The 16,654-nt window shown below is 41.5% G+C and overlaps 2 protein-coding genes across 2 annotated transcripts; both read right to left on the bottom strand.

Annotated features, from left to right (window-relative positions):
• Positions 1 to 1,375: 1,375 nt before the first annotated feature.
• Positions 1,376 to 3,810, bottom strand: LOC144633524 (kelch-like protein 40). The gene has a single exon (XM_078492374.1). The coding sequence runs from the start codon at positions 3,311 to 3,313 to the stop codon at positions 1,376 to 1,378; it is 1,938 nt and encodes a 645-aa protein (XP_078348500.1). The 5' UTR covers positions 3,314 to 3,810.
• Positions 3,811 to 11,713: 7,903 nt separating this feature from the next.
• LOC144632201 (kelch-like protein 28) lies at positions 11,714 to 13,715 on the bottom strand. Its single transcript, XM_078490796.1, has one exon. The coding sequence runs from the start codon at positions 13,664 to 13,666 to the stop codon at positions 11,714 to 11,716; it is 1,953 nt and encodes a 650-aa protein (XP_078346922.1). The 5' UTR covers positions 13,667 to 13,715.
• Between the last annotated feature and the right edge of the window lie 2,939 nt (positions 13,716 to 16,654).

Genomic DNA, 16,654 nt, shown 5'->3' with positions numbered 1-16,654 from the left:
AAGGTAACTGGCCGCAGCTATAACGAAAAAAAAACCCGAGGAAAACATCTAAAAGGGAGCTCAAATTCTCTCTGGAAAACGCTTCTTTTCAGGAAACAGACAGGTGAGCGTATTCAAAATTTATCCAGCATTCTTTTGTGTCGATTTTTGTCGCTAAAAGGCGAGAAAGGAAAGAGTTCAAAGTGATTTTGTAAAGCGTGTTCAAATCGTTTGGTGAAAGAGTTGCCACCCTTGTCAATTATTATTAAGAAAAGAGGAAATTTGCATATCTGAAATCCGCTCGCGCACAAGACAGCTCAGCATACGACAACAGTGCTGTCGTGTCTATCGACTACGCATAAAGAAAAACAACACAGAAAACGAACGAAACCACGTGAATAATATTCTTTTATTTATTTATTTAATTTTTTTTACTGTTGTGGTCTCCCTGTGGTTACATTTTATTGTTGAAAAATGTAACTGAAAATCTGAAAAATTTAATATTCAATGTTTAAAAAATCGGAAAAAAGGGAGCATTTTTATGTTACCCACGAGCAGTTTTTTTTTAAAAAAATAGCATTATTTGAGCACTTTTTGGCAAAAAACCTGCACTTCTTTTAGCATTTAATGCTTTTTTTTCACGAGCTTTTTCGGTAAGAGCCTAGTCACGGGTCCGTTCGTTTCAAAATTGTAGAAAACGTTTTGAGCAAAGGAATGTGCTCACGTGCGTTTACCTTTTCATTTGACAGCTGTTAAAAATTTATATTTTCTAGTCGTCTAGTTCAATCGTTTATTTGTATTGTGCGAAATATATTTATAAATTGAGACCATTATGTCATTAAGTAATAATGCAATCTTGAAAACAATCCAGATATTATGTTCTACACACTAATACTCATGCAGACTGTGACTTACGCAAACCTCCGACTGAGTGCTACCTAAGTGACTGTTTTTCCAGTGATTTTTTCTGTACTGTATCCTGCCTTTCAAGTCAAAGCAGATATTAATTATTAAGCTTCTCAAGCTTCTTGTTTACACTCTTGAAACACAGTCTATACTCCGGGTGCGGAGATTTGTCTTACCCAGCTTCAGGTTTCAGTCAAGTTTGTTAAAGAAAATTAAAGAAAAGACTGAAGAGTGTAGCTAGTATCGTCTGCAAACATTTTCAGAATTTCCGACAGTACCTGCAAAGCACTAAGCAAGCTATAGGCAACAACGGCGCCTCACACAAGTGGCGGCCAGGCTAGTCCGTAACACACTGGGCAGCATCTGAATAGGACGCAGGTCACTTAAAAGTGTTCGCTGATTGTTCATGTCTTAAATTCGATTGCGTTAGTTGCGAGGCGAGTTAACAAGAAATACAGGTACGGATTCCTGTTCGAGGCCACCTGCTTGGTCACAGAATGAAGCATTTGCGTTGCCTTCTCTCGTTCATAGAGGCTTGTTTTCTATTCTTTGCGTGTAAGCGCGACGAAGACAAATTGCACGAAGAATGGACGGAAAGAGATGCCGTTTCCCGCGTGTCGAGGAATCCTTTGAAAATTCTCATTGAACAAAAAGTAATTACTTGATCCACTTTGGTCAGTGGTATGCAAGTGTTTTGGTGCCATTCATCGTTGTCAGGATCATAGCATTCGACCTTTCTTTGGTATAAAACTGACTCCTGAGGTTCTGTGGCCACAACAAACAGCCTGTCATCAACGGACAGGAGTTTGGGTGTAAACTGAGGATGTATACCAAAATTACTAATAAAGTGCCACTCATTTGTTGTTTCATTAAACACTTCACATCGCAACCCTGTTGCGCTCCTTCCCATGTCATAAACTCCACCAGCAATGACAATTTTTCCGTTCGCCGCAGCACCAGTAGCCCAGCTCCTTGCAATTTGAATGTCAGCTACTTTGTCCCATTGGTTTTTTCGAAGATCATACCTCTCAACATCAGTGAGGAATTTGAAATCTGTGCCACTCTTTTCTTCGCCACCAATAAAGTAGATAGAACTGTCATTGGCTACAATGCAAACATTTTCCCTTAAATTCATGTGATCAAAAGAAGAAATGTCTTCCCATGAGTTTGATTCCGGTTTGTACTTCGTGATAAATGAAATATGTTTCTCCTTGCCACAGAATTCTATCTCTTTGTCGAGAGGGCGGCGCATGCTCGATCGCATTCCATGGTACTTATATGGTTCAGTTACTAAAGCATACATTTCATTTTCATTTGCAACAAATATTTGCTTTACGTCTCTGTCTTCTATGCATGGTAATAACGTCCAATTGTTAGTATATGGACTGAAACTTACCATTCGGCATTCTCGGTTAGGAGAGGCAGTCTGTAAAGCGTAGATCTTACCATGACAAGGGGCAAGATAGCTATGGAAGAAATCAGATGGCATCTTACCTAAATCGTACCACCGATCCTCTCGAAGAAAATAACACTGAATAGGACGACCCTTCAATTGACTACAGGCTACGATAACTGGGACATCAAGCCACTTTCTAGGTGCGACCGGGAGATTGTGGTAGTTGCCAGACTCAATCAACCTCATAGCTTTCTCCACAAGAGCCAAACAGTCTTCATTGTCATTCACAAGGTCATTTGTCGCGATATTACTGCATAGAAAGTCAAGCGATACATAAACCAGTCGAACTTCACGAAATAACTCGGCGAAATATTTCTTTCGCTTGCTATTGTCATGATCAATCCATGTTAGGATGATCGTGAACACATCTTCTTCGGCGGCAACATTTATTTCATCACTTGAAATCCACATTTGGACTTGTTTGCTCGACATATTCAAACCCTCTTTCCTGTCGCCTGCGAACAAAGTAGTGAAATTTGCAAGGATGATTTTTTTGGCCTTATAAACAAGTTCATGGGATTGATATCTTTCGGAAAAGTAGAAAATAGAAATGCAATTTGAAGCGTTCAATTTTTGTAGTAGAACTCCCTCAGCAAGAGTTTTTAAGTTTTCAAGGAATAAAAAATCGGCAATAACGATCAAGTCTCGGGCATTGTCTTCAGTCAATATCTGAACATTACTGGTGTAGATAAACTCCAGTGTATTACCCATAACAGACTCAGAAAACATTTCAAGCCGAACAATTCCCTCTCGAGACTCTTTCATGTCGCTGTTCAGCAGCTTTTCAAAGAAAGGACTTGCCTCTGAAAGAACTTGTCTGTGAGCTCTGAATTCGTTTCCATCTTCGACAACCAAAACAACGTCGAATGGCTGATCGATTGTGTCTTTCGGCATAAAGACTTCACTGGAAACGTCTTTACTTGGAGTAGTATGCTCGGCAGTGTTTGCAGGTTTAAGCAAGCTCGCGATCATAATGCCAAAATGATCTTTGTTTAGTTCTCAAAGTCTTGTGATGACAACGTTCATGGCGTTTCTACCACACAGAGGCGAGAGCGGAAAAAACACGAACACATAATATTCTTCGACTACCAAAATAACGTCGCATCTTTAAGCAAGAGGACTTAACTGAAAATTCTTTACTCGTTGAAAGATGCTCACAATCATGAAAAGGTGTCTTTAAAGAGGGTTCCCATCTTTATGAAAAAAACGTGATGCTAAATGATTTCTTTTAAGTCCTCAGTTTTCTGATGATGTTGTTGCTACCAAACAGTGGCGTAAACGGAAATCACATGAATAAACCGCGAGTAGGAAGTTGGAGAAATGAACCATGAAATCCCAGTTGATTGATTACCTCTGGGTAACTGAACCTTGAAAATTTCTTAAATTTAAGGCACGAAACAGCGTAAATTAAATCCATGACCTGAAAGAAATTCCAATCTTTACTCGATAGGTAATGAGTTGTTCACTATTTTACAGCATCTGAGCCCGGGGGGGGGGGGGGGTACTCAAAAAAGTTTTATACGGGGAGGCTCCGCCCCGAGTTCTAACCCCTTACCCTTTTATATACCATTTATGACAGAAATAGTACCCCTTTCGTATACTTTTAACTGAAAAAAGATACCCCTTTCATATACCTTAAAGACGTGGCGTGGACTTAAAACAGAACGTTTTCTTGTCATTTTCATGTAGCGCTTAATAAATTAAAATAATACAGCCATAAATTGCGTCTGTTCGAAATATTTTAATTAAAGGCCCTTTTAAATACCTAAGTGACAGATTTCCATACCCTTTCATATACCTAAACTCGTGAAATCCCTACCCTTTTATATACCTGAAGCCTTAAAAAGGTACCCCCTTTCGGGCGGAGCCTCCCCGTATAGGCCATTATAGGGAGTATCCCCCCGGGCATCTGAGCGGTTTTGCCGAAAACAGACAAACGGATGAACCAACTTAGAATTTTATCGAATGGTTCAAATGATCGAGGCTGCCATGTACGAGGACCAATATAGTTGTTTTGATTATGACTCCGATTGCTGACTCATGATGTGCGTCAGAAATTATCTTGAAGTGTTTGCTGACGAGTTATTTTGTTGGTTGGTTGGTTGCAGTATTGAGCATTTTTGTTCCTTTCAATTGATATTTTTCTTTCGGAAGCGAAACTATGCGTTTCCTTGAGTGTGGGTGAGGAAAAAGCGAAACGTTCTGTTTAATTTCCACTGCCGCATGATCGAATGTTCTTTTGGGAAAAATTCTTTATTAAAACAGGTCTTTACTTGGATTTATATGGTCTGAATAATCAGACATTTGTGATACTGCGGCTCGTTATGCTAACATTATTTATATTTAGTTCTGAAAATTTTCTGACGTACTGCTGAGTCATAGTCAGAACTGGTTATTTATGTACTTTCTGAGTATGTGGTCGCTACTTAAGGACATATTCGGAGGGTCGCCACTTTATGTTACCTGTTGAGTCGCTTTCTTGCCTTTGCTATATTAGCAAAAAACAATATATGGCTTGCAGTCTTGAAACTTGGAAGTTTTGGGCTAAACTGTTTATCACAGCCGTCTGTTGGAGTGGCTTTTTTTAGCCCGTATCTCGCACTGTGGGTTTCGGTCGCGGATTCCAAAAATGTGATGACGTGGCGACGATTTTGCAGCGTTCAAATTCTGTACCGTAAAAATAGATATCGTATGATGCAAATAACTGCGAAAATAACTCATCAAATTTGTAGTGTGAAGCATCTTGGACGTCAGTCCTATGAATTGGCTCGAAAGAGTGGCCCTTGGCGCATTGAATTCCGGACAAATTCTTGAGGTTTCATCGGTCACACGATCATCAAGTTCATCATCACGTCTAGATTGAGTGAAGGTTTATTTAGGAATAAAAATATATAAACTGTTTATTGTGGCTGGTTGATTTAGGTGAATGCTCTTTCATTTGAGCCTTTTAAAAGATGAACTGATGAGTCATAACGCAAGGCCTAGCATCCACAAGATTAGGTTTCCCAGATTCTCTGGTGCAAAATATAATGTATAGAAAAACGTGACCATATGCATGTTTCTATCAGGTGATTTTTAAATGTACTTTCTCTATGAACTAAGTATCCGAAATGTTTTTATCCATTCAACCTGCCACTTTCCATAAACTAGCACCTGATGTTTGTCATGTATACACAACTTCCGCTCCGACGCAAGGTCAGAGGGTTCGATCTGTCTGGTTTGCTGCTGAAAATAGAATGAAGAGAGGAGGATTATATTTATTCAAGATGGCCGCCACTTACGGTCATCTACTGGTAACTAGTAACCAAGGACGATTTAAATTATATTTATTTTTACTGGGCTCTACCAGAGAAATTTGTTTTTGCTTCCGGCAAATATCTTTCTCTCTTACGGCTTCCAAATGTGCTCTCAGTCTACGAAAAAGCGTTGATATTTTAAGTGTAAAAAACAATGCATTGAGGGGGTACTTCAAGTTAAAAATCATTAAAAAATGGATCGTGCAGTCTTTTTACGGTAGGTTTGTGAGAGGGATACCACTATTTATACCATGCCATAAAAAATACATCCAATCAGAGTTAAGGAAAGCCGTTGTATATTCGACAGTTTTCAACCTAACCTTGCCATCGTGCGCTGCGATCTTATTCTCGTCGAAATTTAGTAAGCGTATTTTCTAGGGCATGGTAGAAAATAGTTACACAACACTTTCTCGTGGTATACTATGGAATATCCCACTTGTCACTTGTATTATCTTCGTATACACACTCGCCTAAAGGCTAGTGTATATACCGAGAAAATACAAGTGACTCGTAGGATATTCCGTAGTATACCACTCGAAAGCGTTGCATAACTAGTATCTCTGTAAGGGTTAGTGTTTGGACTCGTGGGTGAAGCTTCGCCGTATAAAAATTTCTTGAGTAATCCTGTGGTCGTGTGGGACTGAAAGGGCGGTGCGATTTCCATGATATGGCCTGAATTCGCCGCGTTCATCTTTCCCCCATCTCTCCACCTCCCACCCTGAAAAGCAAATGGGGGGATAGTCCGGCCCCTTTTCCTTGTTTTGAGAAGGGTGGGGTAGGCGGTGTACATTGGCTGGGGATGAGGCCGGGATGGGACACATGATGAACAATCTCTCAGTTTTTGTTTCCATGCAACTTAACATGGATCACTGTTAGACGATAGACACATACACATGCATATTTTCAAGATGGTGGATAAAGGGCTTGAGGGAGTCTCCTTATGTCACACTGGCCCGGTGGCCTGCGAGAGCGGCCGGTTTTTCGAGCCGAAAAAACCGGCTGCTCTAGTTGGCTACTGGCCAGGTTGCTCAGCTGGTTTGGTACTACTTAGGGTGTGAACGATAAAGTTTCTAAGCAAAGGAAAGGCAGCGACTCTATAGTCTTGAGATGGCGAGGAAATAGATATTAGATCCTTCTGCAGTAACCGGACGAGCCTGTAGGGTGTGTCGTAAGCAAGCTAAAGAGTAAAACTGTGCAGCGGTACATTAATAAGAGATTTATTATCCAACGTTTTTATGTTTTGAAATCCTGAAATGAACTGGGGCCGTGTTTCTCGTCCTCACGCGATCTAAACGAATACAAGGACAACAGGTGAACTGGTCTTCCGGAGTATAGTAAAAAAAACCGCGAGACATTTGTTCTTTCTTCGCACGTTATTTGTGCTCTACTGATAGCCTTTCTCAAAGTCGTTTGTCATTCAAAATTTGTTGTTTCAATAAACACTTCACAGAAAAGGCCGTCAGCAATGAAAATTTTTTCATGGGCCGCAGCACCGGTTATATGATTCCTTGCATCTATGTGAATGTCAGCTACTTTATCCCACCGGTTTTTGCAAAGATCATACTTCTCAACATCGGTCAGGTAGCTGTATCTTGAACCCCAACCACTGTGACGATATACTGCACCGCCAATAAAGTAAACAAAATTGTCCTTGACTACAATGCAGACATTTTCCCTTAAATTCATGTGATCAAAAGATGAAATTTCTTCCCATGAGTTTGATTCCGGTTTGTACTTCGTGATAAAGGAAACATGTTTTTCCTTGTCGCAGAACTCTACCATTATATCAAACAGATCTCTCGCCGCTGTCCATTCTCTCACTGCGTGGTACGCACATGGTTCAGATACCAAAGCGCACATTTCATTTTCATTCACAACAAATATTTGCTTCAAGACTCTGTCTTCTTTGCATTGCAATGGCATCCAATATTTAGTGTATGGATCGAAACTCGCCATTTGGCATCGGTCGAAAGAGGATCCAGGCCTCAAACCGTAGATTTTACCATGACAAGGGATAAGATGGCTATTCACGAAATGAAATGGCATCTCGCCTAAAGTGCCACACCGATCCTCACGAGGAAAATAACAGTGAATAGGATGACCCTTGTATGGGCTACAGGCTACTATAACGGGGACCCAAAGGCATTTTCTAGGGGTGAGTGGGAGATTGCCGTAGTTTTTAGACTCAATCATTAAACTCATAGCCGCGTCCGCCACTCGTACAAGAGCCAAACAATCCTCATCGTCATTCACAAAGTCATTTGTCGCGATATTTAACAATTAGATTATGAGCTCGAGATTTCTATTTAACAATTAGACGGCAAGCTCGAGGTTTCTATCGGCTGATAGTTGGCGAGGGGCAAAGCCCCGAGCCAACTATCAAAGGCCGGTAGAAACCGAGAGCGAGCCGTCTTATTGTGTTAGCATAACCCACTGACCGATCTATTAAACTCATAATATCGCTAGAATTGATTTATTGAAGGTTTTGATTGATAAAATTAAGCGAAAATTAAGCGCGCGCTCCGAGAGCCGTCTACGGATCGATAGTAGGAACCTGTGTAGCCAATCAGATTGTGCGATTACCAATAGTAGGTCAGTGTGGTTATGCTAATTTAACAATAGAGTGTTCCTGTCGAGGAACTATCGGCTGATAGTTGCCCCGCGGAAATTTGATGTTCTTAAAACAAATATTTGCCCGAGAAGCGAAGCTTCGAGGGCAAATATGCTAGTTTTAAGAACATCAAATTTCCAAGGGGCAACTATCAGACCGATAGTTCCGAGACAGAAACGCTCTATTGTCTTTATTGTTCACCACTAAGTTTTCTTCCGCGCGCACATACAAAAACAAGCATCGTGAATTATTTTTACTTTTGAGGATAAAAAACTCAATTGAAAACCGAAATTTAACAAACGAAACAAAACCAGACGAGAAACCCACTAAAAGCAGTGAATTTGGTTGGGTTTTTTTGTCTGCAGGCAGCTTGTTTACAAAAAACAGTCACGGGCGGGCACTATCGATCCGGGCATTTTTCACGGGAGGGCACTATGGGCTGATAGTGCCCTCCGGCGGACGGGCACTATCGCGTCACGTGTTCAATTCAAACCAATCAGAATCGGAGAAAATTTAGTGGTGAACTATAACGTGTGATAGTCCACACATAGAAATCGAGAGCGAATAATCTAATTGTTTTAGTATAAATCTACTAGACGTTCAAAACTTATCAACAAGACAGGCTCTCGTTTTTATTGAATAATGATGTAAATAAGTCACACAACACGCGGATAATTGACAACTGCACCACATTGCATTGGCTTCTGTGTGCGCGTTTGCATTTCATTCACGATTTATTGAAACCGTTATATGCCCGAAACGGAAGGAAAAGCCAAGTTTTTTATTGTAAAATGACGATTGAAAGCTGTACTGACATACAAGGGCCCTTGGAAGTCAAGTTTTTTTAAAATTCGAAAACGTAAAAGATTAAAAAAAAGTTAAGCGAGTTGTTCGCAAGGAAGAAACCACATTGCACTGTTTAGCTTCTGTGCGCGCCTTTGCATTTCATTCACGATTTATTTAAACCGTCGTTTGCTCGAAATTGAACTAAAAGCCGGATTTTCATTGTAAAATGACAATTTAAAGATAGACTGACTTACAAAGGCCCTTTGGAAGTCAAGATGTTTTAAATGTAGGAAACGTGAACGATAAGAAATTTATGAAAAGTTGAACGAGTCGCCCGCAACCTTGAATTCGCTTTCAATTTTGTTGTTTTATTTAAGTCTTATTGATGTACAAAAAAACTTGCAGGTCGAATTTGTTTAGCCTTTCTTTTACTGCTCCTCGATGGGACGATGAAACTGTGTTAGTTTGCAAAGACATTTTAAACTTTATTTCCACAAAATGTCTCGGTGAAACGCTTCTCTGAATGTTATAAAATTATAGATTCGCCCGCTTTTAAAAGCGTAAATGATTAATTGCTTTTCTTACCGTGTAAAATCTTCATTACATATTTCGGTACAGTCTTTATCTTCTCCAACATCGCCTGGAATAGTAAATAATCCAAGTCCTTCTCTACGGTCAATTTAAAAGCGAAAAAGCGGCGACCATTCTGTTGACAACCGCACGCTGTTTCGCTACTCACCTTCTACAACAGAATAGATAGTGAGTAGCGTAGCCAATCAGAGAACAGCATTCGTGATAGAACGCTAGTAGATTTATACTAATACTGCATAGAAAGTCATGCGATACATAAACCAGTCGAACTTGACGAAATAACTCGGCGAAATATTTCTTTCGCTTACGTTTGTCATGATCAATCCATGCTAGAATGATGTTGAACACGTCTTCTTCGGCGGTAACATTAATTTCATCACTTGAAATCCACATTTGGATTTCTTTACTCGACATTTGCAGAATTTCTTCGCGGCTGGCTGCGTATACGGCGCTGAAATTGGCCAGGATGAATTTTGTAGCGTTGGAGAAAAGTTTTGTGCACTGATATCTTTCGAAATACTCGCTCGAGCATCTGACCCAACGGTGAGCCTGCTCGCAGGCTACTCTACTGGCTTCACCACCTGTAACCGGGCGGATGATCAATGTATGTTAAAAAATTTAAAAACGCATCAAACTGTAGTCTCGATGCTCTTAACAAGTATTATTATATTAATTGTAAAAATTAGGAAAGTTAAAATCTTAAAATTCAAAATTCAAAAAGGCGACAAAATATCAAAAGTGAACAAACTATTTTTTTTACACACGCAATGTTTTTTTTGTAAAGGAATGTCACTTTTTATCTGGACTTTTTTTCCAAATATAAATCAGGCTGTAGCTACAGAATAAGCTATGCCTCTAAAAGTGTCTGTGTGGGAACTTGGATGGAGAGACGTTCGTTAAACATGACAGTGTATCGTTTGGATGAAGCAAATCGAGTAACTCAGTTAACTGTATAGTTGGCTCCGCGAGTCCGTTGAGTAAGTAGTATGTGCCGACAACCTAGGAGCAACACTATTTCCCGTGTATGGGGAGCTAGTCGATAGCACCAGGAGTTTTGACAAGTTAGCGAGAAAATGTAATGTGTTGTAACTAATTGTGTTACTGAAATAAGTATGTTGGCACCGTTTGCCCGTTACGTTTTTTTTCATTAAATGTTTTATTAGTGTTAGTACTTACAACAAACAGTAACTGTAAACTATACAAAGAACGTCTAACAGAACCGTTTTACAAGATATTATGAAGTATTGTGTGAGTTACAATTGATGTTACGTACAGTGCATATATATATTATCATTCTCATTTTCAAGGGAAAAACCTGTTTGCTCGTTGTAGTATAATGCACCTATCTAGGAGTTACATTACCTCCCCTGGATGGGGAGCTAGTCGAAAGCATCAGGAGTAATTACAGGTTAACGTGACAATTAAATTTGTCTCTATCAACTCATTCTCTTGGAACGCAGTCTATATCCTGGGTTCCAGACCATGGGTTCCAGTCTCTGTCAAGTTTTAGAAAAAAATCCAGGGTACACACACAATGTATAAAGTTCATGGTGAATTACCACGCCAGTCCGTAACACACTGGACAGCATATTTGTCCTCATATCAATATTAGAACGCAGCTTACTAAAAGTGGTCGCTGGTTGCCAGTGTCTGCACCTCGGACACGGCCTTTGCATGGCGGGAATCCAAGGAATGCATACGGATTCCTGTTCGTAGCCTACCAGTGTAGTCACAAGATTAAGCATTTGCAGCATTTGGGTTGCCTTCGCATCTTCAAAGATGCCTCTTTTGTATTCTCTGCTTGAAAGCGCAACGAAGAAAAGTCGCGCGATGAATGGAGAGAAAATGTCATTTCCGCCTGTTTTGAATTCTCTGCTTGTAAGCGCAACGAAGACAAGCTCAAGTCGCGCGAAGATTGGGCGGAAGGAGATGCCATTTCCGCCTGTTTTGTATTTTCTGCTTGTAAGCGCAAGGAAGACAAGTCGCGCGAAGATTGGGCGGAAGGAGATGTTATTTCCGCCTGTTTTGTATTCTCTGCTTGTAAGCCCAACGAAGACAAGTCGCGCGAAGATTGGGCAGAAGGAAATGTCATTTCCGCCTGTTTTGTATTCTCTGCTTGTAAGCGCAACGAAGACAAGCTGCGCGAAGAATGGGCGTTTCCCGCTTGTCCTCTTTCTCTGGTTCATTATTGAGGAATCCTTTGAAAAGGTGTATTGAACAATAGGTCCGATTGTCATAAAAGAAATCCACCTTGGTGACATTTATTTCAGTTTTATGGCTCCATTCATTTTTGTCAGGGTCATAGCACTTGACCTCTATCCGGTGTTGAATTTTCCCTTCATGAACTTTAAAGATTTCCACTTTGGCCAGAATATACAGCCTGTCGTCAATTGACAGGAGTTTTCTTTCCGATTGAGGATAAAAACTATAAGGCGTTGAAACAAACTGCCATTCATTTGTTGTTTCAATGAACACCTCACAGAAACGGCCGCCAGCAATGAAAATTTTTTCATGCGCCGCAGCACTGGTAATATGATTCCTTGCATCTATGTGAATGTCAGCTACTTTGTCCCACTGGTTTTTGCGAAGGTCATACCTCTCAACATCAGTCAGGTAGTTGTATCGTGAATCCCGATTACAACATTCTGCACAACAACAACATTCTGCACCGCCAATAAAGTAAACAAAATTGTCCTTGGCTACAATGCAAACATTTTCCCTTAAATGCATGTGATCAAATGATGAAATGTCTTCCCATGAGTTTGATTCCGGTTTGTACTTCGTGATGAAGGAAATATGTTTTTCCTTGCGGCAGGACCATTCGTAAAAAAACTGCCCTCCCTCCTCCTCCGTGACACGTTGCACACGTCTTGTGGTGTGACACGTCGCACATGCTTCAGATACCAAAGCGTACATTTCATTTTCATTCACAACAAATATTTGCTTCAAGATTCTGTCTTCTTTGCATTGTAATGGCATCCAATTGTTAGTGTATGGAGCGAAACTCGCCATTTGGCATCGGTCGAAAGAGGATCCAGGCCTCAAACCGTAGATTTTACCATGACAAGGGATAAGATGGCTATTCAAGAAATGAAATGGCATCTCGCCTAAAGTGCCACACCGATCCTCACGAGGAAAATAACAGTGAATAGGATGACCCTTGTATGGGCTACAGGCTACTATAACGGGGACCAAAAGGCACTTTCTGGGGGTGACTGGGAGATTGTCGTAGTTTCTAGACTCAATCAACCTCATAGCTTCCTCCACAAGAGCCAAACGGTCCTCATTGTCATTCACAAGGTCATTTGTTGAGATATTACTGCATAGAAAGTCACGCGATACATAAACCAGTCGAACTTGACGAAATAACTCGGGAAAGTATTTCTTTCGCTTACGTTTGTCATGATCAATCCATGCTAGAATGATGTTGAACACGTCTTCTTCGACGGTAACATTTATTTCATCACTTGAAATCCACATTTGGATTTCTTTACTCGACATATTCAGAATTTCTTCCTGGCTGGCTGCGTATACAACGCTGAAATTGGCCAGGATGAATTTTGTGGCGTTGAAGAAAAGTTCTGTGCACTGATATCTTTCGGAAAAGTAGTGAATAGAAATGCAATTTGAAGTGTTTAACTTCTGTACTAAAACTTCCTTAGCGAGATTTTTTAAGTTTTCAACAAATAAATAATCGGCCATAACGATCAGATCTCGGGAATTGTCTTCAGTCAATACATGAACATTACCGGTGTAAATAAACGTCAGTGTATTTCCCACAACGGACTCGGAAAACGTCTCCAACCGAACTATTCCCTCTTTTGACTCTTTCATGTCATTGTTCAGCAGCTTTTCGAAGAAAGGACTTGCCTCTGAAAGAACTTGTCGGTGAGCTTTGAATTTTTTGCCATCTTTGACTACCAAAACAACGTCGCATGGCTGATCGAGTGTGTCTTTGGGCATAAAGAATTCACTGACTTCACTGAAAACGTCTTTACTTGGAGAAGCATGCTCAGTAGCAGGTTTAAGTAAAGTTGCCATCTTTATGCCAAAATGATCTTTGCTCTCAAAGTCTTTTGATTAGAACGTTCATGGCCTTTGACACTACACAGAGCTGTGTGCGAAAAAACACGCTGATGAACGAAAATATTCTTCGACCGCCAAAGTAACATGGCATGATTAATCGAGTGCGTCTTTTCATAGCATGAAGACGTCACTGTAAATTCTTCAATGCCAAACATGCTCATTTTCACGTTAGGAAGGTATGCGTGACCGCACGCGTGCACATGTCATGAACTTTGGTCTTGTTCGTAAGACACTAATATATTGTAACGCCATAAATTCTCCGATAAACTCAGCGTTATAACTTTGTTTAATCACAACAACTCGAATCTACAACTGAACACATGGTATTGCACCATCAACGGGTCACGTGACTAAATAGTTCTCTAGGGGGGTACCCTAAGGCGCTAGCCTAACATTACACCACTCCCCCTATGAGCACTGTCGCAGTGCGTGTCCACTATGAAAGTCACTTCCGAGTGTTTTGAACCAATTTGAATGTAACACAACAAACTAAAAGTCTCTAACGACTGTTCATGAACATGACAAATGTCCACAGTTCTCAGGCAAACATTAAAACACCTGAACTTGTCAATTTGCTTTATCTGTTTCATAAAGTCTATCAGTTCTTAGTCATCACTGGAAAAATCAGTTAACCAGCCACCGAAGTCCCGTACCAATTTGGTGGCTTTCGCTGTCTTGAGGGTCTTCCATGAGCACTGGAATCTGCCTCAGGTACAACTTGTCCAGTTGGCTCCACGGTTTGACGACTGAAATCCTCTGGATTACTGTTATCTGCACTAGCCATTGGCAATTCCACTTGAGGTTCGGGTTCCCTCACATCATCAGGCTGGTCACGGTTATCACCCCCATTGCAATCACTCTGAGGTCTCGGGGTAGCATCATCATTCTCAGGTCTCAGAGTGGCACCAGTTTCCTCTCCTCCCAACGTTGACTCCGTTTCAACAAGCTCAACTCCCTCTCCATCACTAACTGGAGCTGACTGTCTATCTTCGACAAAAACCGGAGAATCAACATCCGATGCTTCTTTACTCTTCTCTTGCTGATTCGATAACTCTGTCTGCCTTTCTGTAATCCATCCCTCCAGTAGAGGCCCAAGGTAAGGCTTTAATCGGTCTGAGTGAACAACCTTTGGCTTTGCCTTCTTGCTCTTCTGGATTCGGTAAACAACATCTGATAGCACTGATATCACCAGGTAAGGTCCCTCCCAAGGACAGTCAAGTTTAGGGTTTCTCCCTCTCTTTCTCTTCACATTGTGTAGCCAAACAGAATCACCAGTACTGAATGGTCTTCCAGCAAGTCGTTTGTCATAGTTTCTCTTCTGGCGCATGGCTGCCTTGTTCAAATGTCGCCTAGCCAAATCATGTGCACTGGCCAACCTCTTTTGAACAGCCTGGGCATAGTCCATCTTGAGCGGCGACGCATCAGGAGGTGCCTCTGTTATGGCATCCAAGGGAACTTCCAGTTCTCGACCCAGCATTAACAGATTAGGCGAAACCCCTGTCGACTCGTGTACAGCAACTCGATATGCCATCATGCAAGCTGGAAGCTGAAGATCCCAGTCCTTTTGGTCCTCGTTAATCTTTCCACGCAGCATTTCAACAAGAGTCCGGTTAAAACGTTCCACTTGCCCATCAGATTGGGGATGCAGTGGAGTGGTGCGAGTCTTCTCAATGTCTAACAGCTTGCAAATTTCAGCAAACACCTTCGATTCAAAGTTAGTCCCTTGGTCGCTATGAAGTTGACGGGGTACACCGAAGCGACAAATGAACTCGTCCACTAACTTCTCAGCAACAGTAGTGGCCTCCTGGTTTGGTATTGGGTAGCTTTCAGTCCATTTAGTGAAATAATCACTAACCACCAGTATGAACTTGTTCTTCCGTGGAGTTTCTGGCAGTGGGCCAAGAATGTCAATCGCAATACGTTCCATGGGAGCTCCCACCACGTACTGTTTCAACGGAGCACGACGTTTCTTTCCCCATGTTTTCTTTGAAGCGCAGACATGGCACCTGGTAACCAGTGAGTGAACTGCTGAAGTAAGTCCTGGCCAATAATAACGAGACTGAAGAGTACCCATGGTCTTTCGTACACCGCGATGACTAGCTGTCGTGTGACTATGATGAGCTTCAAAAGCAGTCTCTCGGAGACTCTCTGGAAGAACAACCTGGTTAGTCGTCTGATCTCCTGCGTCACTTTCCCATTTCCGACAAAGTACACCATTTCTGAAGAGCAGCCTGTCCCATTGTGCCCACAAGGCCTTTACCCCACGACTCTGAGGTGACACATCCTCCCACAATGGTTTCCTTTCACTGGCTTTCTTCCATCCAATAATGACCTTGAGATCAGAATCTGCTTCCTGCTGCTCCCTCAAGAAGGTGGAAGCCCACGTTGGTTCTAACTTTACGGTCCCACAACGATCACCAACAGGACCCTCACAGTTTGCAGGCTGTTCATTGTCCTGGTTTGGGGCATGTACCTCAGTCTGAACACCCACGTGAACAAAAGTCACTTGCTTCTGTGACTTCCAACCTACACACCACTTACAACGGTCATCACAAGGTCGACGGGAGAGCACATCAGCATTCTGGTGTTGCTGTCCTGATCGATATTGGATCTCAAAGTCAAAAGTACTTAAGAATTCAATCCAACGTGCCAGTTGTCCTTCAGGATCTTTTGCCCTAATGACGGAACGCAAAGGGGCATGGTCAGTTCTTACGCAGAATCTTGCACCCTGTAAGTAATGCCGATGTTGCTTTACAAATTCAACAATTGCCAATAGCTCACGACGAGTCACACAATAGTTCCTTTCAGACTTGGACAATGTCCGGCTCGCAAACGCAATAGGTTTCTCCACCCCATCCTGAAGCTGCGATAACACTGCACCAATTCCATGGTCCGATGCGTCGGTGTCTAACACAAACTTCCCCTCTCTGGTCGGATAGGCCA

Source organism: Oculina patagonica, chromosome 12, assembly GCF_052425735.1.
Source record: "Oculina patagonica isolate OP01 chromosome 12, crgOcupat, whole genome shotgun sequence".
Taxonomy (NCBI): Eukaryota; Metazoa; Cnidaria; class Anthozoa; order Scleractinia; family Oculinidae; genus Oculina; species Oculina patagonica.
Note: the sequence above shows the minus strand (reverse complement) of the source record. Positions and strands in the feature narration are given on the sequence as shown.